Source organism: Mustelus asterias, chromosome 20 (assembly GCF_964213995.1).
Source record: "Mustelus asterias chromosome 20, sMusAst1.hap1.1, whole genome shotgun sequence".
Lineage (NCBI taxonomy): Eukaryota > Metazoa > Chordata > Chondrichthyes > Carcharhiniformes > Triakidae > Mustelus > Mustelus asterias.
The window spans coordinates 45,653,782-45,676,526 of NC_135820.1; the positions used below are offsets into that span (position 1 = coordinate 45,653,782).

General features: G+C 46.6%; 1 protein-coding gene across 1 annotated transcript in view; it reads right to left on the minus strand.

Moving 5' to 3' along the window:
• LOC144508247 (sodium- and chloride-dependent neutral and basic amino acid transporter B(0+)-like) overlaps positions 1-22,745 on the minus strand; it is a 97,395-nt gene that overhangs the window by 51,356 nt on the left and 23,294 nt on the right. The window contains exons 8-9 of the mRNA XM_078236063.1: positions 8,842-8,982; positions 6,305-6,533 (exon numbers count right to left, since the gene is read on the minus strand). Coding sequence (XP_078092189.1) covers positions 6,305-6,533; positions 8,842-8,982 — 370 coding nt within the window. The remainder of the gene's footprint in view (positions 1-6,304; positions 6,534-8,841; positions 8,983-22,745) is intronic.

Sequence of the window (22,745 nt, forward strand, 5' to 3'; positions counted from 1 at the left end):
AGCGCAACAGTCTTTTCTAGATCCAGCCCACCCTGTTCCAGCAGTCGTTGTCGGATATAGTTTGAGCTGATACCCATGACATAGGCATCTCTGATTAAGTCCTCAGTGTTTTGGGCGGCTGTTACGGCCTTGCAGTTGCAGGCCCTGCCAAGTGCTCGCAACACACGCAGGAATTGGTCGCCCGATTCTCCTGGCTGTTGTCTGCGAGTCGCCAGAAGATGTCTGGCGTAGATTACATTACTCTGTTTGTTGTACTGGCCTTTTAAAAGTTCGATCGCATCCTCGTAAGTTTCAGCATCTCTAATCATCGAGAATACTTGATCGCTTACCCGGGCGTGGAGCACGTGTCGCTTGTCGGTTTCGGTCCGGACGACGGAGGCGGAGGCGGTGAGGAAAGTTTCGAAACATCGCAGCCAGTGATCAAAGCTTGAGGATCCAATTCTAATCTATCGGGTTTTAGTATCTGCTCCATCCCAAATGCGAATCAAGCAAAGACTAGTTTGTATGCAAGAACAAATAGGCTTTTATTCGCAAAAGACTTGGAGCACACCCATGCTGATGAACTGGTCCAGAGACTGAGGCAGGGGGGTGTGGAGCAGTCACCTTTATACCTGGACCAGGGGGGGAGGAGTCTCAGGCAGGGCCGGCAGGTGCATGCCCAGGCATGTCACACACACACAGGCAATAAGCTTAACAGTGGTTTACCACAGTCTCGCTCCTTCTTCAGGTGAGTGCGGGGTTGTGTTCACAAACAGAGCATATATAGACACAAACTCAATTCACTGTTCTCCTGAAGACTGGGTAGTTTGCTGCAGACAATGGTCTGTTTGAGTTTGTGCGGTTGTTTGAAGGCAAGAAGTGGGGGTGTGGGGATGGCCTTGGCGAGATGTTCGTCTTCATCGATGACATGTTGAAGGCTCCGGAGAAGATGTCGTAGCTTCTCCACTCCAGGGTACCCTTCGTCGTCCAGTACTTCCCCCGAGACTACCCAGCCTTCAGGAAAACAGTGACCACGACACCACATAATCCTGCTACAGCAACCTCTGCAAGACATGCCGGATCATCGACACGGATGCCATCATCTCATGTGAGAACACCATCCACCAGGTACACGGTACATATTCTTGCGACTTGGCCAACGTTGTCTACCTGATACGCTGCAGGAAAGGATGTCCCGAAGCATGGTACATTGGGGAGACCATGCAGACGCTACGACAACGGATGAATGAACACTGCTCGACAATCATCAGGCAGGAGTGTTCTCTTCCTGTCGGGGAACACTTCAACTGTCGCGGGCATTCAGCCTCTGATCTTCGGGTAAGCGTTCTTCAAGGCGACCTTCACAACGCACGACAACGCAGAATTGCTGAGTAGAAACTGATAGCCAAGTTCTGCACACATGAGGACGGCCTCAACCGGGATCTTGGGTTCATGTCACACTATCTGTAACCCCCACGACTTGCCTGGGCTTGCAAAATCTCACTAACTGTCTGGCTGGAGACAATACACACCTCTTTAACCTGTGCTTAATCCTCTCTCCACTCACATTGTCTGTACCTTTAAGACTTGATTACCTGTAAAGACTTGCATTCCAGCCATTATCTTGTAAATTGAGTTTGTGTCAATATATGCCCTGTTTGTGAACACAACTCCTCACTCACCTGAAGGAGGAGTGAGACTCTGAAAGCTTGTGCTACCAAATAAACCTGTTGGACTTTAGTCTGGTGTTGTGAGACTTCTTACTGTGCTTGCCCCAGATCCAACGCTGGCATCTCCACATCATTGTGTAGTGTTGCCAGCACCCACAAGTGGGGGTACTGGCCCAAGTGAGGGATTGGGGTGGTGCTGGGTCTATGCAGCCAATGACATTAATCTGTCATTCTATGCTCTTTCCAAACCCCACTGTGCAGATGGATCTTTGACTGACCAATTTGGAACTGGCCATTATGGTGATGGCGGAGGAGGAGGTGGCAGGCGTGGAGAGACCACCACAAGAGCAGCCAATACCAGTCCCTCAGGAAGGCGGGCAGGGGGCTGCCACTGAGGATGGGTGAGCAGTCTCCTGAAAGGGTGCACAGGAGGTGGAGGGCGCAGAGGGCAAGGAGGTACAGACCATGGAATACATTGCAGGCCCTCTTGGAGGCGATGTGCCGTTGCTGGCTGTGACTCTCCAAGAGTATGGTGCAGCATCTATGTGAGGTGCTCGCACATCTGGCACCTCAGGGGAGGGGCGGCCACCTGCTCCCTGTGGACATTAAGGTTATGGCTGCCCTGAACCTTTTTGCATCTGGGTCATTTCAGGCACCCAGTAACGACCTCAGTGGGAACTCCCTGGCCTCCGTGCACAGATGTGTGCAGCAGGTCACAGATGCCTTGTATGCCTGGGCAGGACAGTACATAAACATTGGTGTGGACCGTGCACAGCAGGAGGCCCAGGCTGTAGGCTTCGCAACCATTGCAGGAATGCCAAATGTACAGGGAACAGTGGACGGGCCACACATCACCTTGTGGGCCCGCATGGAGCACCACAGCCATTTGTGAACAGAAAAGGGTTCCACTCCCTGAATGTGCAGATCATGTGTGACCATCTCATGCGGCTCATGCAGGTTGATGCACGCCATCCAGGGAGTGTCCATGACAGCTTTGTCCTCAGGCAGTCGGACATCCCTGGCCTCTTTGAAGACCAGCCCAGGCTGTCGGGATGGCTACCAGATGACAAAGGTTACCCACTAAGGTCATGACTGATGATGCCCGTGCGGAGGTCCAAGACCGAGGTAGAGACCCGCTACAACAAGGTCCATGCAGCCACCCGGTCCATAGTAGAGCAGTGCATCGGCCTGCTTAAAATGCGGTTCCGCTGCTTGGACCGCTCTGGGGGGGGGCCCTCCAGAATGACCCTGTGCGTGCTTCATGCATCATCATCGTTTGCTACATTCTGCACCATATCGCCCTGCAGCGGGGAGACCAGCTGGAGCAGGAGGAGGAGGAGGAGTGGCGAGGGGATGAAGTGGACAACCTGCCATATGAGGAGCCAGAGGAAAGAGGGTGAACGGCGATGGCAGGTGTCCAGCAGGGAAGGGCAGCAAGGGATGCCTTAATCGCAGCCTGCTTCACTTAGCTGGTGCTGTGCAGTGAGTGGGCTGCAAACAACACATATCCACTGCACCCCAGGAGCAAGTGCAGCCACCATTCCCACTTCAAATTGACCTGGGCCCTCAAACCACATCACCCTTCCCCAGCCTCTCTCATCCCACCATCCTGCTCCCAGAAACATCCAAACCTGTTAATGGGCCTGGGCTGGCGATCGTTGCGAGTCTTGGTTGAAGGCCTGGAGGGTGATGACGGCTTGCTGTTGTGCACATTTTATCCTGCCCCTGGTGCCACTCAAGTCTGACTCTGACCTGTTCTCCGAATGCATGCTGCCACCCTGGCTCACACAGTTGTAAGGTTTTTGGGGGAATCGAGAGGGGGGCACTTGCACCAAGGGTCTGTTGGATGTTGGGAAGGTAGGGCAGGCACTCTGTAACATGTGGCTGAGTCTCGCAAGGCACAAGCAGCATTTCTATGCATCGGAATGGGGACCACTCAGCTCTGTGGGGGCAGGGGGGAGGGGGAACCAGAGACACATTAGTCACAGCTGTGTGGTGCAAATAAAAGTTCATTGTGCTCTTAACATTAGTGACAAATAAATCCTGATGACTGATGACCTTCACCCGTGCCTTCTTAGTGAACCTACAACAATCTAACTTTGTGTGGCCTACTGCTTCATCTAGGTGCTACCCCAGGATGCACATCGGAGGTGGAGGTGTCCAGCTGTGATGCCCTTGGCGGATGTCCCCTGGGTGGCCAGGGCCTGGAGGGTCCTGGCTGACTTGCAGATGACACTGTTTCTGCGCCACTCTGTTCATCTATCTGGCCCTGAGATGCCCCAGTGTGAGGAAGGGAGCGGGGTGGGGGGAAAATTGGAAGGTTTTGGAATGTCCGGGATCTCCTGGCTGGAAGGCCCCAGCTTGAGCCCTTCCTCCTCCCGGGGATACTCCATGGGATGCCAGGTAGCTGGATTGAACTCCAGCATCACCTGGCTCTGCCAGTCCTGGAGGCCCAGATGCATCTGCCCCATGGTCTGTGATCCCTCAGGCTGCTGTTGACAGTCCTGCAGTTTATGATCAGTTACTTTCAACAACTCAGGAACAGATTTCAATTCAGTCATTTTTTTCTTGCTGGTCTCCACACCAGCTGAATTTCCTTATTCACGTCATCTTCCAGTAACTGGTTTTCCTTCTCTGCCTTCACCAGTTTACATTGCACTCATCTGCCTCCATTCATGTCTTCGTTAATTGAGATTTATAACTATTCACCAGCCCTTCACAATATTTTGACCAAGATTTTTGGCTGCTGCATCTCAGACTGAGCAAACATCAGCTTCTCCTTCTGAACCTACGCCAACTTGAGTGGATTAAGTCTATATGGATGTTGCTTAATTGGAAAGCATTTTCTACATCTACATCATGCACAATTACTTTGGTACTCTCCAGTTTGTTTCCACATATCCCTCCATGTGATTGTAATAACTGATTACTTTCTCATTGTCCAATCTAATGTCAAATTCTGAATCATCCGGATTTGTTTCTTCACTGAGTTTTAACAACTAACACATCCTTCTTCTGCTTTCCTTCCCTATCAAAATACCATTTGAGCATCTTAACACGACACACTGAGTTTTCCTTCTATCTAGTGTTCTTGTAAAATAATTAATCTCACTTAATTTTCTTTTGATTTGATGGCCCACTAAAGCTTGTTTTTAATGGTTCACCTACCATTGGTAACAATACTAAAACTTTCTCCCCATTAACAAAACTACAAATTTTTGATCTCTTGTCCGCTTCTTTTTTCAATCACATGCTGTGCCACCTTTAAATGCTGTCTAGTCAATTCACCAGCCTTAGTTAATCTCACCCTAAAGTTTGACACATAATCCAATAACATAGTCTCAGAACACTGGCACACCAATTTCTCCTTAATCAAAAATGACCAAAAATTAATTCGAAGGGACTGAATTTAGTTGATTCATTAGGTGCATCGCTAATTGCAGAAAGTAAAAATAAAATTCCTTTATCCCAATACCCTTATCCCATTAAGATCAGAGCTGCTTTACCTATTCCTCCTTATACACATGAGTAAACATTACCCACACAAATAAACTCATTAAAGAGATCTGGCACTTGCTTATCAACCAACCTCTGAATAGAGAGAGCATTAGAACTTCAGGAACTGAAAAGAAAATTTCAACTTGAAATGGTGGAAGAGCAAAAGGATAAAACTGCGAGAATAGCAGCAAATTTTAATGATTGCAGATGATTTTGAATTGGGTCATACATCAAGGTTTGGTTTCTAACATCAATTTCAATCTGTGAAGGATAGAAACTGATGAAAGGGGAAATCCTCAGGTTGTCAAGGAAAAGCATGTCTCATTGATGATAGTAACGGTAGTTTACCGCAGGTTAAAAAGGAAACATATGAGGGTAGAAGAGAAATAAGAAACCTTAGATAAAGGCAAAATACTGTGGATGCTGGAATCTGAAACAAAAACAGAACAAGTGTCATCCTGACTCGAAAAGTTGGCTCTATTCTCTTTCCACACTTGCTGAGTTTTTCTAGCATTTTCTGTTTCTGAATATGAAATCTTAGATGTTTTCGTTGCAATAAAGTTGGACACACAAAATCACAGTTTTGCAGGCTTAAGAAAAGCACTGGGAAGACAGATGTGTTAAAACAGGGTAAGCCAGTGGGGTGTGTTAAAGTGGCAAAGGAAACCATGGTTGAAGCTAAAGAGATGCAAAAGAATGTACAGCCTGTTCAGAGGTTGGTTGATAAGCAAGTGCCAGGTTGTGTTAATCGCACAAACACAGCTAACACCATGAATTTACATTGCATTTTTTCAATCAGGCACAACACTAAGAGGCCCTGCAGATAACACATTAAAAACTTCAGAGCTATTGGAGCAGAGATCTCTATCATTTGTCTCCATCCATATCCCTACGGTGCGTTGTATTTGCGTCAAGCACTGCTGGGGTGCTACTCTCAGGAAGAGTGTCTCCATAGCAGTAGGTTCAAAATAATATGTAGCATGACAGAAGCCTTCACAGAATCTGATGGTTCAGTACAAAACAAGGATAAAAGATTAAAGTTTAACACTTAATCTACCAAAAATTTCCACGCCTTTCCTGCTGCAGTTACAGCAGTCAAATAAGAGAACCCTTGTAGAAATTCACCCCCTTCCCAGAATGCTGATTCTAAAAGCTACCTGACTCCACAACTTCGTGAACAGATTTATCCTGTAGATGAGCCATGTGCCCAAGGATAGCGAAAGTGGCAAATCCAGCAAACACACTTGTACCACAATTAATAACAGAGACAATGATGGCATCTTTGTAACAGTCATTGTTGAATGTGTTGTATGATGATAGTGCTGTTATGGCCCCGAAGGCCACTGCGATGGAATAGAATATTTGTGTTGCAGCATCTTTCCAAACCTAATGAATGCAAGATACAATAAATTAGAATTGGAACAACTTAGCTGTACTCTTTCCTGTTCATCAGGAAATTATTTTACAACGTATAAGTAAAGAATAGATTAATTTTAAGTTAATTCATCCTGAATGAAACTACTTCTGATCATTGTTCTCTCAATTAAACAGTAAGGTAGCTCTTTGCAGCCTTTCATTGTTGCAAATGCTCAAGGCAGAAAGCCTAATTATTCTTGCTTTTATCATACTTTTAATTGCTTAACTGTATTCTAATAAAAACAAATAATAGAGAAATAGAGAGAAAGTCAGACACATGCATCTGCTTCCAGGCCTCTGATCCACTCTCTCCTAGCTGTCTCTCCTCCAATGCTACTTGGTCATTTTTTTTTGTACCTTTTGGTACTTTATTTCTAATCAAAAAAGCCAATTAAGTCCAATGAGAGTTCCCACACGAGGGACAAACACCACTGACTCTGTCTACATTTCCCGCTGCCTCGGCAAAGCAGCCGACATAATTAAGGATTCCACGCACCCCGGACATTCTCTCTTCCACCTTCTTCCTTCGAGAAAAAGATACAAAAGTCTAAGTCACGTACCAACCAACTCAAGAACAGCTTCTTCCCTGCTGCTGTCAGACTTTTGAATGGACTTACCTTACATTAAGTTGATCTTTCTCTACACCCTAGTTATGACTGTAACACTACATTCTGCACTCTTGTTTCCTTCTCTGTGAACGGTATGTTTTGTCTGTATAGTGCGCAAGAAACAATACTTTTCATTGTATGTTAATACATGTAACAATGATAAATCAAATCAAAGACAGGATATACATTCCACCTTGGGCTTGATCAAACAAGATCCAAGCTGACAGGATGAGGCATTATACTCCCTCCCGGGCTTGATCTGAGCTTCCTCTTCGCCAAAAGGCTGAGATGGCTTTAAAAAATTGCATCAAGTAAAGCCTCAGTTTAACCTCATTGACTACCCTGATTGCTAGCTTAACCCTTGCACAGGAAAACCATGATCGCAGGCATCAGCACACCCTAAATGCAATGGGGTAGCCACATCCTGGTAGATCAACTGCCTGATTCTGGTTTCAAACCTGCCAGGTAAGTATACTTGGTCATTTTTTGACCCAGTTTCTCTCCCCACAGTTCTCTGCAGATGTTTAGCCTCAGCACACAGGCAATGCCAAACCCCTGACTCCATAAGCTGTCACCCACAGTCTCTCCAGAATATACTTTGGTCCCAGATTAGATGCTTCAGTCTGAAATCTCAGGTCACACTTTCTTTTCCAATCACCTTTTTCCCATCACTTTCTCTAAATGCACTATCTTTGTGTGTTGCTTTAGTCACCAAACAAACCTATTTCAATAGACCCCAAAACTCATCTTTAACCTTATGTATCTTGTTTGCAAAAACCTGGGCATGAAAAAAGATACCAAAGTACTAGTTAAATAAGATTTTTAAAAACGTCATTCTCCTCTAGAGTAAATTGGCATCAACATAAAAGAGAGCAGAAACAGCAGGAAAGAGATGCTAAGAAAGAATAGAAAGAATAAAGGAGGATGAAAATGTAGGGGTTTACACATGCATATTTGAGTTCCTGGAGTTGGACCACCTAGGCATAGTGGGGCACAGGTGAAGTGGGCGAGAGTGGGGGAGACAACAAAAATAAAGAACAGGAAGACAGAAAAGCAATTACAAGCTAGGGATTATCTTTGCTCCATCAAAATCACCACAAATCATAAATAATTCCATCAAAATAAAAATCAGATTCATTTTTATAAAAGTGTCCATATTTGTAAGTTGAATACGAATTGCCAGTTGATGTGCTTTTCCAAATAATCACTTTAGGATGACAATCACATCATCCCTATCCATGACATTGGTTGACACTTAATAATTATTTAAAATCCACATATATTGCCAACAGGTTAAATTCGCAGCTGGCAGTAAAATAGGACCAAAAGATTCAGTTAGCAATTTGTAGATGGATTTAACTCGTCACGCAATTGGTCAAACAAATAGCAACATCAAATTTAACATGAATTGTGAAGCATTTAATAATGCATTATTAAACTATGATCAACATGTGCAGACAATGAAGGGAACAGAACCTGTAAAAGGAAACTTAAGCACCTAGGACTAGGCTTCAAATAAAAAAAAACTTAACTTCAGAGGTAAATTCAATTGATAGAAACATACAGTTTATAACTTAAAAATGAAACAAAAGGCACAGAAAAATAAATAAAAATGCATCACTCTTTGAAACAGTGTGGGTGAAATCAATAGAAGCAGGTAGCATGTTTACCTCAGCTTGAGCCAATTTTGAGAAATCTGATTGTCTTCCAATGTAGTACTCAATTCCATTCCTGGCTCCTTCCAAAGTAGCTCCTCGAACAGTCAGCATGAGTATAAGCAGGTAAGGACTTGTGGCAGTGAAATAAACCACCTAACCAAGGAAAACACGCTATTAAATTTTCTCTCCATATTACTAGCCAAAATAAAAATATTGTACAACATTTACAAACTTATAAAAATAAAACTAATTAAATTTCAAGCTAATATTATTGTAATCAAAGCAGTGAAGCTGAATAGGACATTCATACAACTAAATAATCCACACAATCTCATGCAACATCAAGCAGCACACTAAGCTGAACAGAAAATAAAATATTATGCTAATTCATGCACTCATTCAAAAAACAATTTAAACATTTTCACAAAATAGATACAATGGGCTAAACATTTCAAAGCAGTAAACCATTGATTTGAAAGCAGGTTACAGAATATTTTGTCTTATTAACTTTTGACGATCACATAGGTGTTTTACCTGGCACCAAGAGACCACTCCTAATGTGACTCATTATCCTCATCCACAGCATCTGTCAAATAGCTAATCCCTTTTACCTACAATATTCTAATGCACTTTGTGTTAAAAATTCCCAAATCGTAACTATAGTGGGCTGCTCAGGAGAAAGATTGGTGAAAGTGAAGGATATGAATGTTCAAAAAATGATCAAAATCGGACAAAGTGGGTCATTTTGTCTTTCTTCATCATTCAAGCATCTCAAACACATACCACATGAAAAGGAAAAAGTCAGTGGGGAACCCATTCTGACTACCCTGCTACCAATTAACTCTCTGTGAAGTATTAATTGGCTGGAGGAAGGCCATCCACCTACACCAGGGCCAGAATTTTATGTATCTGAACCGGGCATGTGTCTGACCAAGAACTGAGTAAAATCTCGCCAGAAAACGTCAGGAGCGTTTCCTGATGCCATCACACACAAGCACGATTTTGAGGTTGGTGGGCACTCGTGCAAATCGGATGCGTGCTCGCTGACAGTTAAAGGGCCAATTAAGGCTATTAAAAGCTCAATCTGCATCAATTTTACTTCTCCCTGTTATTTTTAACTCAGCTTAAGGGCAATCGGGAAGGATAAAGGCCCCCAGAGCAGCATCAGTTTCCTTGTGATGAGTTTATTGTTGGTTATTGTTCAGAATTTGAGGCATGGCTTTCAACATTTCAGACTTCTCTGGAAGGTCCATCCTCATTGTTCATCCATAGCGAGGCAAAGAGAAGTGATTTGTTGCAGGAGTCTGGGGTAAGAGATCGACTTTTAACATTACTTTATTTGCGGGCTTTATTTTTTAAAACTTTAAAGTACAAACGGGAAGTAGCCGCAGGGTATTGTGGGAAGAGAGTAGGTTTTTTTTTCAGCGCGGGAGGGTTAAGAGCAGGCCGCACTACCCAGCGGGCAGCGTCATTAGCGGGCAGCAGAGTGAGCAGGTAGCAGAGTGAGGGCTGAAGGGCTTTGGCTCAACGGGCTTAGTCGGAAACAGGCGAGGCATGTTATGTTCAACTCGTAGTTTTACTAGTGTACTCGAAGAAAGGGGAATTATGAGTGAAAGTCCAGTTTGTTGTTCTCGGTGTCGGATGTGGGAGGTCCTGGAGTCAGCTAGCCTCCCGGTTGTCCATATCTGCGCTGGTTGCATCAAACTGCAGCTCCTAAGGGACCGTGTTACGGTACTGGAGCTGCAGCTCGATGACCTTCGTCTGGTCAGGGAAAATGAGGAGCTGATAGAAAGGAGTTACAGGCAGGTGGTCACACCAGGGCCATGGGAGGAAGACATGTGGGTCACAGTTAGAAAGGGGAAAGGTCAGGTACTAGAGAGTACCCCGGTGGCTGTGCCCCTTAAAAATAAGTACTCCTGTTTGAGTGCTGTTGGGGGGAGCAGCCTACCTGGGGGAAGCAACAGTGGCCGTGCCTCCGGCACAGAGTCTGGCCCGGCAGCTCAGAAGGGTAGGGAAAAGGAGGATGAGCAAACTGACCACAGCACCAGGGTACAGGGAGCCGTTCAAGTGGGGGGTGAAAAAAGAAATGTATGAGAAATTGGGGATAGTACACTTTTGGATGCTGTTGGGGGGGGGGGGGGGGGGAGTTAGCAGGAGTAAGCCATGGTGTACAGGTCACTGGCTCAGAGCCTGTCCTTGTTGTTCAGAAGGGTAGGGGGGAGAGGAGTAGAGGATTAGTCATTGGAGACTCCATAGTTAAAGGGACGGTTAGGAGATTCTGCGGGAACGAGAGAGACTCATGGTTTGTGTGTTGCCTCCCAGGAGCCAGAGTCCATGATGTCTCAGATCATGTTTTCAAAATCCTTAAGGGGGGAGGGGGACCAGCCCCAAGTTGTGGTTCACATAGGCACTCAAGACATAGGTCGGAAAAGGGATGGGGATGTAAGGCAGAAATTCAGGGAGTTAGGGTGGAAGCTTAGGGCTAGAACAAACAAAGTTGTTATCTCTGGTTTGTTACCCGTGCCACGTGATAGTGAGGAGAGGAATCGGGAGAGAGAGCAGTTGAACACGTAGTTACAGGGATGGTGCAGAAGGGAGGGTTTCAGATACCTGGACAATTGGGGCTCTTTCTGGGGTAGGTGAGACCTCTACAATCAGGGTGGTCTGCACCTGAACCAGAGGGGTACCAATATCTTGGGGGGGAAATTTGCTAATGCTCTTCGGGAGGAATTAAACTAATTCAGCAGGGGGTGGGTACCTGAATCGTAGCTCCAGTGTACAGGAAGTTGAGAGTAGTGAGGTCATGGATGAGGTTTCAGGGTCGCAGGAGTGTACTGGCAGGCAGGAAGGTGATTTGAAGTGTTGGTACCTGGGATTTCGATGTTGTGGCCATCTCGGAGACATGGATAGAGCAGGGACAGGAATGGTTGTTGCAGGTTCCAGGGTTTAGATGTTTCAGTAAGTGCAGGGAAGGTGGTAAAAGAGGGGGAGGTGTGGCATCGTTAGTCAAGGACAGTAATACGGTGGCAGAAAGGACATTTGATGAGGACTCATCTACTGAGGTAGTTTGGGCTGAGGTTAGAAACTCCTGTTGGGAGTTTTTTATAGACCTCCAAAAAGTTCCAGAGATGTAGAGGAAAGGATTGCAAAGATGATTCTGGATAGGAGTGAAAGTAACAGGGTAGTTGTTATGGGGGACTTTAACTTTACAAATTTTGACTGGAAAAGCTATAGTTCGAGTACTTTAGAGGGGTCAGTTTTTGTCCAATGTGTGCAGGAAGGCTTCCTGACAGAGTATGTAGATAGACCAACAAGAGGCGAGGCCACATTGGATTTGGTACTGGGTAATGAACCAGGCCAGGTGTTAGATTTGGAGGTAGGTGAGCACTTTGGTGATAGTGACCACAATTCGATTACGTTTACCTTAGCAATGGAAAGGGATAGGTATATACCGAAGGGCAAGAGTTATAGCTGGGGGAAAGGAAATTATGATGCGATTAGGCGAGATTTAGGTGGCATAGGTTGGGGAAGGAAACTGCAGGGGATGGGCACAATTGTAATGTGGAGCTTGTTCAAGGAACAGCTACTATGCGTCCTCCATAAATATGTACCTGTCAGGCAGGAAGGAAGCAGTCGTGTGAGGGAACCGTGGTTTACTAAAGAGGTTGAATCTCTTGTGAAGAGGAAGAAGAAGACTTATGATAAGATGAGACGTGAAGGCTCAGTTAGGGCACTTGAGAGTTACAAGTTAGCCAGGAAGGACCTAAAGAAAGAGTTAAGAAGAGCCAGGAGGGGACATGAGAAGTCTTTGGCAGGTAGGATCAAGGAAAACCCTAAAGCTTTCTATAGGTATGTCAGGAGTAAAAGAATGATGGGGTAAGATTAGGGCCAGTCAAGGACAGTAGTTGTGCGTGGAGTCTGAAGAGATAGGAAAGGCACTAAATGAATATTTTTCGTCAGTATTCACACAGGAGAGGGACAGTGTTGTCGAGGGGAGTACTGAGATGCAGGCTGTTGGACTGGACGGGGTTGAGGTTCATAAGGAGGTGGTGTTAGCAATTCTGGAAAGGGTAAAAATAGATAAGTCCCCTGGTCCGGATGAGATTTATCCTAGGATTCTCTCGGAGGCTAGAGAGGAGATTGCAGAGCCTTTGGCTTTGATCTTTGTGTCGTCATTGTCTACAGGAACAGTGCCAGAAGTCTGGAGGATAGCAAATGTTGTCCCCTTGTTCAAGAAGGGGAGTAGGGACAACCCTGGTAATTATAAACCGGTGAGCCTTACTTCTGTTGTGGGCAATGTTTTGGAAAAGATTATAAGAGATAGGATTTATAATCATCTAGAAAGGAATAATTAGATTAGGGATAGTCAGCACGGTTTTGTGAAGGGTAGGTCGTGCCTCACAAACCTTATTCAGTTCTTTGAGAAGGTGACCAAAGAGGTGGATGAGGGTAAAGCGGTTGATGTGGTGTATATGGATTTCAGCAAAGCGTTTTTAATAAGGTTCCCCATGGTAAGCTATTGCAGAAAATACGGACACATGGGATTGAGGGTGATTTAGTGGTTTGGATCAGGAATTGGCTCGCTGTAAGAAAACAGAGGGTGGTAGTTGATGGGAAATATTCATCCTGGAGTTCAGTTACTGGTGGTGTCCGCAAGGATCTGTTTTGGGGCCACTGCTGTTTGTCATTTTTATAAATGACGTGGATGAGGGCGTAGAAGGATGGATTAGTAAATTTGCGGATGACACTAAAGTTGGTGGAGTTGTAGACAGTGCGGAGGGAAGTGGCAGGTTACAGAGGGACATAGATAAGCTGCAGAGCTGGGCTGAGAGGTGGCAAATGGAGTTTAATGCGGAAAAGTGTGAGGTGATTCACTTTGGAAGGAGTAACAGGAATACAGAGTACTGGGCTAATGGTAAGATACTTGGTAGTGTGGATGAACAGAGGGATCTGGGTGTCCATGTGCATAGATCCCTGAAAGTTGGCACCAAGGTTGATAGGGTTGTTAAGAAGGCATACGGTGTGTTAGCTTTTATTGGTAGAGGGATTGAGTTACGGAGCCAGGAGGTCATGCTGCAACTGTACAAAACTCTGGTGCGGCCGCACTTGGAGTATTGCGTACAGTTCTGGTCGCCGCATTATAGGAAAGATGTGGAAGCATTGGAAAGGGTGCAGAGGAGATTTACCAGGATGTTGCCTGGTATGGTGGGAAGATTGTATGAGGAAAGGCTGAGGGACTTGAGGTTGTTTTCGTTAGAAGGTTAAGAGGTGACTTAATCGAGGCATACAAGATGATCAGAGAATTAGATAGGGTGGATAGTGAGAGCCTTTTTCCTCAGATGGTGATGGCTAACACGAGGGGACATAGCTTTAAATTGAGGGGTGAGAGATATAGGACAGATGTCAGAGGTAGGTTCGTTACTCAGAGAGTAGTAGGGGCGTGGAATGCCCTGCCTGCAGCAGTAGTGGACTCATCAACATTAAGAGCATTCAAATGGTTATTGGATAAACATATGGATGATATTGGAATAGTGTAGATGAGAGGGGCTTTAGATTGGTTTCACTGGTCGGCGCAACATCGAGGGCCGAAGGGCCTGTACTGTGCTGTATGTTCTATGTCTGCACTTACCACAGAGGATTGGTGAACTTGTTGCAGCACTGAAGCCGGGTGCAGTGCTCAGCGTAATGCCCACTCAACTCACAGCCACCTCAGCCCAGACCTCCTTAGACAGGTGGGAAGGCCTTCTCTTCTTGTCCCTGGGCATCAGGATATTGATCCTGGCACTGACCTCCTAGACCAGCACAGACAGGCACTCATTTGTAAAATGGGATGGTGGGGGCATTTAGCCCATAAGTCTTGCCCTCCTGCCATCCATGGCCTTTAGCGCTGATGACATGATGACATTCCTGGAAAGCAGTCTTCAGTCACATAGCACCCACAGAGAATAATCTAGACTTACATAGCACCCACAGAGAGCAGTCTTCACCTACACAGCACCCACAGAGAGCAGTCTTCACCTACACAGCAGCCAGAGAGAGCAATTTTCACCTACACAGCACCAACAGAGAGCAGTCTTCAGCCACAAAGCACCCACACAGAGCAGTCTTCAGCCACAGAGCACCCATACAGAGCAGTCTTTACCTACACTGTACCCACACAGAACAGTCTTCAGCCACAGAGCACCCACAGAAAGCAGTCTTCAGCCACAGAGCACCCACAGAGAGCAGTCTTCAGCTACACAGCACCCACAGAGAGCAGTCTTCACCTACGTAGCACCCACAAAGGGCAGTCTTCAGCCACAGAGCACCCACAGAGAGTAGTCTTCAGCTACACAGCATCCACATAGAGCAGTCTTCAGCCACAGAGCACCCACACAGAGCAGTCTTCAACTACACAGCACCTACACAGAGCAATCTTCACCTACACAGCACCCGCTCAGAGCATTCTACAGTCACACAGCAACCGCACAGAGCAGTCTTCAGCACACATAAGAACATAAGAAATAGGAGCAGGAGTAGGCCATCTAGCCCCTCGAGCCTGCCCCGCCATTCAATAAGATCATGGCTGATCTGAAGTGGATCAGTTCCACTTACCCGCCTGATCCCTATAACCCCTAATTCCCTTACCGATCAGGAATCCATCTATCCGTGATTTAAACATATTCAATGAGGTAGCCTTCACCACTTCAGTGGGGAGAGAATTCCAGAGATTCACCACCCTCTGAGAGAAGAAGTTCCTCCTCAACTCTGTCCTAAACTGACCCCCCTTTATTTTGAGGCTGTCCCAATTTGCCTCAACAGGAGAGTTAAGAAAATTTGTCACCAAACCACATGGAGATATTAGAGCAAATGACCAAAAGCTTGCTCAAAGATACAGGCCAAGGTTCTCCCAAAAAGAAACTAAGTGCCCAATGGGCAAGACAATAGGAGTATTTCCCGTTCGTTTTTTAGGCGGACTTACCAGAGCAAATCTCCGACATTATGCATCACAGAGGGCCTCAGCGTGATTCATTCTGCTAAGTATGGAACGAGGTCTATTCCTGCCTGAGAGACCAGCAGCATAGTGCTGAGCGGGCCACTGTACACGCACCGATCTGTCAGTGCGGAGATTGGCGCATGCGCAGTGGCCCCCCATCAGTCTCCCAATCACTGGCCTTCCGCGCATCCCTCCTGATCCCTGGCTTTGCAGATGTCACCCCCTCCACTGACCGCTGGCCTCCCAGACTCCCCCAAGGCAGGCTTCGATGTCCCCAATCCTCCAGGCCAGCCCCGACACCGGCCAGTCCCGATTCCCCCCCCCCCGCCATGGACAGTCCCAACCAAACCCCCCACCCAGATGACAAGGCCCAACCCCAATGGCCAGCCCCAATCGTCCTTTCTCCCCCACCGATCCTGTTAGCAGAGTGGCAGAGGGTCGTCCCCATCCCCCCCACTGATCACCCCCGCCCTCCTAGTATGCCCCAACCCCTGTGGTCCTGCCTGGTACCCAGCGGGCAGTGTCAGTTTGCCTCTTGGGCAGTACCAGGGTGCCAAGCTGGCACTGCCAAAGGGACACATTGCCCATTTACCCCTGACCTCCCTGGGGGGCCTCAATGGCCTCTGTTCCCTCAGTGGGGTAAGGACACCTGTTCCCTGTTAATGGGGAACGGTTGTAAACGTTGCTGGAGGGAACCGCTCCTGGCGAGAGATGGGAGATGCCAGCGGGCCTGGAGAATACTGTCCTGGGCCCACTAATCATATTGAAATTCTAATTTCAATATGATTATCAGCTCCGTGCCGATTTCCGGCGCAGAGCTGATTGTGCTCAAAACAAGCGCTTGGGAGACACAAACCTTGCTAAAGGCCTCCCACTGGTGTCTCCTAGCCCGCTGCGCTGCTTGAACAGAGTATCCTCAGCCAAAGTATCTGTGACAGTTGCTGATCCTACTCCCTTGCAACTGTTTGCTGGCTAGTTAAACATCAAGTACCCTTTCAAAAACCATGACTAAAGCAGTCTCCAATTATCATTGCCATTGGTTGTCCTTCAATTCATCAACTCTCATGGGTTTCTGCCATAGGTCTTTGTGCTATGGAGGAGGCCCCTTCCAAACCCACAGATATTTGGGCACTTGGGGCAGGGTGTCACATGAAGCATTGAGGTCTGGAGCACAAGTTTTGCTTACTTTTCTTCCACCTTTCTCCTCACTTTAAAGCCTCATTAAGGCTTTGGGACTCAAAAGCACGATGGACAATTTGTCTCCATTTTGGGTGATTCGTAGCAAGATCCTCCCAGTCAATAAGGGGAATGTTACCATGCTTTGAAGTATTTTCTTTGCCCCTAACTGGAATGTTGGCCACCTGAGAGTTCAAAGAACAGGAACTTAGGAGCAGAAATAGCTTTTGTCCATCCAGACTGTAGCCAATTCATCAAATTTGAATTTGCCAGAGTTTTGCTTGAATACCAGTCGGCCTGGTTTGAAGAAAGTACCTTGGTCTGCAGATGGCCCCAGTGGCTTCAAAAAAGGATGCCATAATGATCAGCATATTGTTCGAGCTTTCTGGCTTTCTCTTCCTACCACGTGCCCTTTATGGTTCAGATTTGTCTTTGGGTGTCAGCTTTGAGCTGATGGAATGCTGCCATCTTGAATTGTTATCTCGGACTATTCTTCCAGATAATGAAGGCTACTCATTTTTGTTTCAGGTGATCACATATTTGAGCTACGTTTTCACTGAACCAATCCTGGTGACAACAATGCTTGAACCCAACGTTCTGGTTACAGGATTCAAATAAAGCTGCCTTTATTTTAGCCCACTGTTCTGGAACTCAATTGGAAATGTAAAGATTTTTCAGATTGGTTGTGAGCTGCACATAGCATTTCTGACTTTGGTCAGCTCTTTTTTTTAATTAATTCATGGGACTATGGGCGTCGCTGGCTGGCCAGCATTTATTGCCCATCGCTAGTTGCCCTTGAGAAGGTGGTGGTGAGCTGCCTTCTTGAAACACTGCAGCCCATGTGCTGCGGGTCGACCCATAATGCCGTTAGGGAGGAAAGTCCAGGTTTTTGACCCAGCGACTGCGAAGGAACGACGATATATTTCCAAGTTAGGATGGTGAGTGTCTTGGAAGGGAACTTGCAGGTGATGGTGTTCCCATGTATCTGCTGCCCTTGTCCTTCTAGATGGAAGTGGTCGTGAGTTTGGAAGGTGCTGTCTAAGGAGCTTTGGTGAATTACTGCAGTGCATCTTGTAGAGTGTACACGCTGCTGCTAATGTCGATGGTGGAGGGATTGAATGTTTGTAGATGTGGTGTCAATCAAGTGGGCTATTTCGTCTTGAATGGTGTCAAGCTTCTTGAGTGTTGTTGGAGCTGCATCCATCCATGCAAGTGGGGAGTATTCCATCACACTCCTGACTTGTGCCTTATAGATGGTGGATAGGCTTTGGGGAGTCAGGAGGTGAGTTACTCACCACAGTATTCCTTGCCTCTTGTATTAATGTGTTAATAGCCTCTGTGTTAATGTGGTGAGTCCAGTTGAGTTTCTGGTCAATGGTAACCCCAAGGATTTGATAGTGTGGGATTCAGTGATGGCAACACCATTGACTGTCAAGGGGCAGTGGTTAGAGTGCCTCTTATTGATGATAGTCATTGCCTGGCATTTGTGTGGCGTGGATGTTACTTGCCACTTGTCAGCCTAAGCCTGGATATTGTCCAGAACTTGTTGCATTTGAACATGGGCTGCTTCAGTATCTGAGGAGTTGCGGATGTTACTGAACATTGTGCAATCATCGGCAAACATCCCCACTTCTGACCTTACGACTGAAGAAAGGTCATTGATGAAACAGCTGAAGATTGTTGGGTCTCGGATACTACCCTGAAAGACCCTTGCAGAGATGACTGACCCTCCACAACCACAACCTTCTTCCTATGTACCAGGTATGACTCCAACCAATGGAGTGTTTGCCCCCTGATACTCATTGGCTCTGATTTTACTATCGTGTTGCGCCTGTTTTCGGATGTGAAAGCTTGGTAAAGAAGGATTTGAGATAAATAGCATGATCCACGCCCCCACCTCCGCGCCGGTTCCCCCTTTACCAAGCCCCGAAAATGGCCACGATTGGGACCATGCCCGAACTGGGCGCAACGGCCATTTAAATGCATTTGCATGCATTTAAATTGACTTAATGGGCTGCACGCCCTACTTTACCTGCACTTCCCCCTTTACCACCGCATTCGCCCATCCAGAATCAGCGCGAAACAGACATGCTCCACAGAAGTCCGATTCGGGGGCTCCAGTTAGTGAGGAGGTAAGTGCCAAGTACGCGATGGCTCTCTGCTTGAGATTGGTGGTGGGGGCGGTGGATGTTGCCTGAGATCAGTGGAGGGGAAGGGGGATCCATTGCCACTCTGCCTGAGATCAGTGGATGGGGAAAGGGGCTGCTACTCTGCCTGAGGTGGGGGGGCGGGGGCGGGGAGGGGAGCGGGGAAGGGGCCCGCGATCAGTCTGAGTGGTGGAGAATGGGGGGATAAGTGGGTCAGTAATGTTGTGGGGGTGGGGCAATGTCTGTGGGTGCCACGGGGAGGCATTATCCGGCCCAGGAGCGATGTGGCAGGGGAGCAGCATTCTATCGTTTTTTTTGACTGCGCATGCGCAGTTGGAGATGCTGGTCGGAGTTGCAGGGTTTCGGGCAAATTAAGCCCAGCCCACAGGCTTCTACAGCGCGATTCAGAATCACTGATATTTTTGAAGGCAGAGTGCATATGAGAACAAGTCTAAAAATCGGATCTGAAACACTCCTAGTTTCAAGTCCGCCCAGCACTTAGAATCAAAATGGTAAAATAAGACCCATTGGTTCCAGTTTGGCTAGGGCTCCTGGATGCCATACTTGGTCGAATGCAGTCCTGGTGTCAAGGGCTGTCACTCTTAACTCACCTCTGGAATTTAGTTCTTTCGTCCATGTTTGAACCAAGGCTATAATGAGGTCAGGAGTTGAGTGACCTTGGCGAAACCCAAACTGGGCGTCACTGAGCAGGTTATTGCAGAGCAGCTCCTACTTGGTAGCACTGTTGATGACTCCTTCCATCACTTTACTGATGATCGAGAGGAGGCTGATTGGGCAGTAATTGGCTGGGTTGGATTTGTTCTGCTTTTTGTGTACAGGACATATCTGAGCAATTTTTCACATTGTTGGGTAGATGCCAGTGTTGTAGCTGTACCGGAAGAGCTTGGCTAGGGGAGCGGCATGTTCTAAAGCTCAAGTCTTCAGTACTATTGCTGGAATGTTATCAGGGCCCATTGCCTTTGCAGTATCCCGTGCCTCCAACCATTTCTGGATATTATGTGGAGTGAATCGAGTTGGCTAGAGGCTGTCATCTGAGATGCTGAAGACCACTGGAGGAGGCCAAGATGGATCATCCACTCGGCACTTCTGGCTGAAGATTGCTGCGAATTCTTCAGCCTCATCTTTTGGACAGATGTGCTGGACTCCTCCATCATTGAGGGTGACAGCATTTGTGGAGCCTCCTCCTCCAGTGCGTTGTTTAATTGTCCATCATCATTCACGACTGGATGTGGAAGGACTGCAGAGCTTAGATCTGATCTGTTGGTTGCGGGATCGCTTAGCTCTATCACTTGCTGTTTGGCATGCAAGTAGTCCTGTTTGGTAGCTTCACCAGGTTGACACTTCATTTTTAGGTATGCCTGGTGCTGCTCCTGGCATGCCCTCCTGCACTCAGGATTGATCCCCTGGCTTGATGGTAATGGTTGAGAGGAGGATATGCCAGGCCATATTGCAGATTGTCCTGGGGTACAGTTCCACTGTTGTTGATGGACACAGCACCTCATGGATGCCCAGTCTTGAGTTGCTAGATTGGTTCGAAGTCTGTCCCATTCAGCATGGTAATAGTGCCACAAAACACAATGAAGGTTATTCTCAATGTGAAGGTGGGACTTCTTCTCCACAAGGACTGTGTGGTGGTCATTCTTACCAATACTGTCATGCACAGTTTAAGGCTTGGATTAATGGAAGTTGTGATGCCTTTATGCTAGTGGAATGCTCATCACTGAGTAAAGAAGTCAATGATCGGTAATTCACATAGATCAAGTGAAATAGTCCATGCCCATATTTATCAAGACCTGGACAACATTCCAGCTTGGGCTAATAAGTGGCAAGTAACATTTGCACCATACAAGTGCCAGGTAATGACCATTTCCAACAAGTGAGAATCAAACAATCTCCCCATGACATTCAATGGCATTACCATCGCTGAATCTCCCACACTCAATATCCTGGGCATTACCATTGACAAGAAACTGAACTGTACCAGCCACATAAATACTGTGCTTTTCACTGTATACTAATACATGTGACATCAATAAATCAAATCAAATCTAACCACTGTGTCACCGAGCTGCCTGAATGAAGATACTGAGGAAAAGCTCTATTCTGACTTTGATACAATCCTCACTGCTACCCAAAAAGAAGAAAATAATTATCTTCTGGGAGACTTGGAATGGCAGGGTTGGCCATGACTTCAAAGTTTGGAGCAGAGCCATTAAAAAAAACAGGATAGGAAAAGCCAATGCAAATAGAGTCCGACTGACAAAATGTGCTCAACATGGCTTATTATAATAAACACTCTTTTTGCCAGAAGGATAAATACAAAACCATATGGAGGCATCCAAGGTCAAAGCATTTGCAAATCAGAGGCTGGGAATTCTGCAGAGACTCCCCAAAGCCTATCAACCATCTACAAGACACAAATCCAGAGTGCGACGGAATACTCCCAGGGACTCACCACTTGCCTGGATAAGTACAGCTCCAACCACACTCAAAGCTTAACACTATCCAGGACGAAGCATCCTACTTCCCTGGCGCCCCATCTACCACAATAAATATTCACTCCATACACTACCAACACACAGAGGCAGTAGTGTGTACCATCTACAAGATGCACTGCAGCAACTCACCAAGGCTCCTTCAACAGCACTTTCCAAACCTGCAACCTCTACCACCTAGGAAAAAAGGGCAGTAAATGCATGGAACACCACCAACTGCAAATTCCCCTCCAAGTCACACACCATCCTGACTTGGAACTATAATCCCTGTTCCTTCACTGTCACTGTGTCAATATCCTGTAACTCCCTCTCTAATAGCACTGTGGGTGTACCTATAGCACATGGACTGCATAAGCTCAAGGCAGCTCATTATCACATTCTCAAGCGCAATTGGGGATGGGCCATAAATGCTGGCCTAGTCAGGAACACCCACATTCCATGAAAGAATTTTTAAAAATATAGGCATCATTCAGATCTTTGACCAAAACAAACAATAACTCAAGAAGAGCAAATGCTTTGACCTTGGATGCCTCCATATGGTTTTGTATTTATCCTTCTGGCAAAAAGATTGTTTATTATAATAAGCCATGTTGAGTACATTTTGTCTGTGGGTTAGGAAGTCTAGGATCCAGTCACAGTGGGAGGAGCCAAGCCGCAGACCACAGAATTTAGAGAGGGGTTTAATGGCTGCCTCACAATACCAGGAACCCAGGTTCAATTCTGGCCTCGGGTCATTGTTTGTGTGGAGTTTGCGTGTCCTCCCTGTGTCTGCGTGGGTTTCCTCTGGGTGCTCCAGTTTCCTTCCATAGTCCAAAGTTCTGCAGGTTAGGTTGATTTGCCATGTAAGTTGCCCCTTAGTGTCAGAGGGACTAGTAATCTTAGAATCTTGGAAACCCTACAGCACAGAAAGAGGCCATTCAGCCCATCGAGTCTGCACCGACCACAATCCCACCCAGGCCCTACCCCCATATCCCTACATATTTACCCACTAATCCCTCTAACCTACGCATCCCAGGACACTAAGGGACAATTTTTTAGCATGGCCAATCAACCTAACCTGCACATCTTTGGACTGTGGGAGGAAACCGGAGCAAACCCACG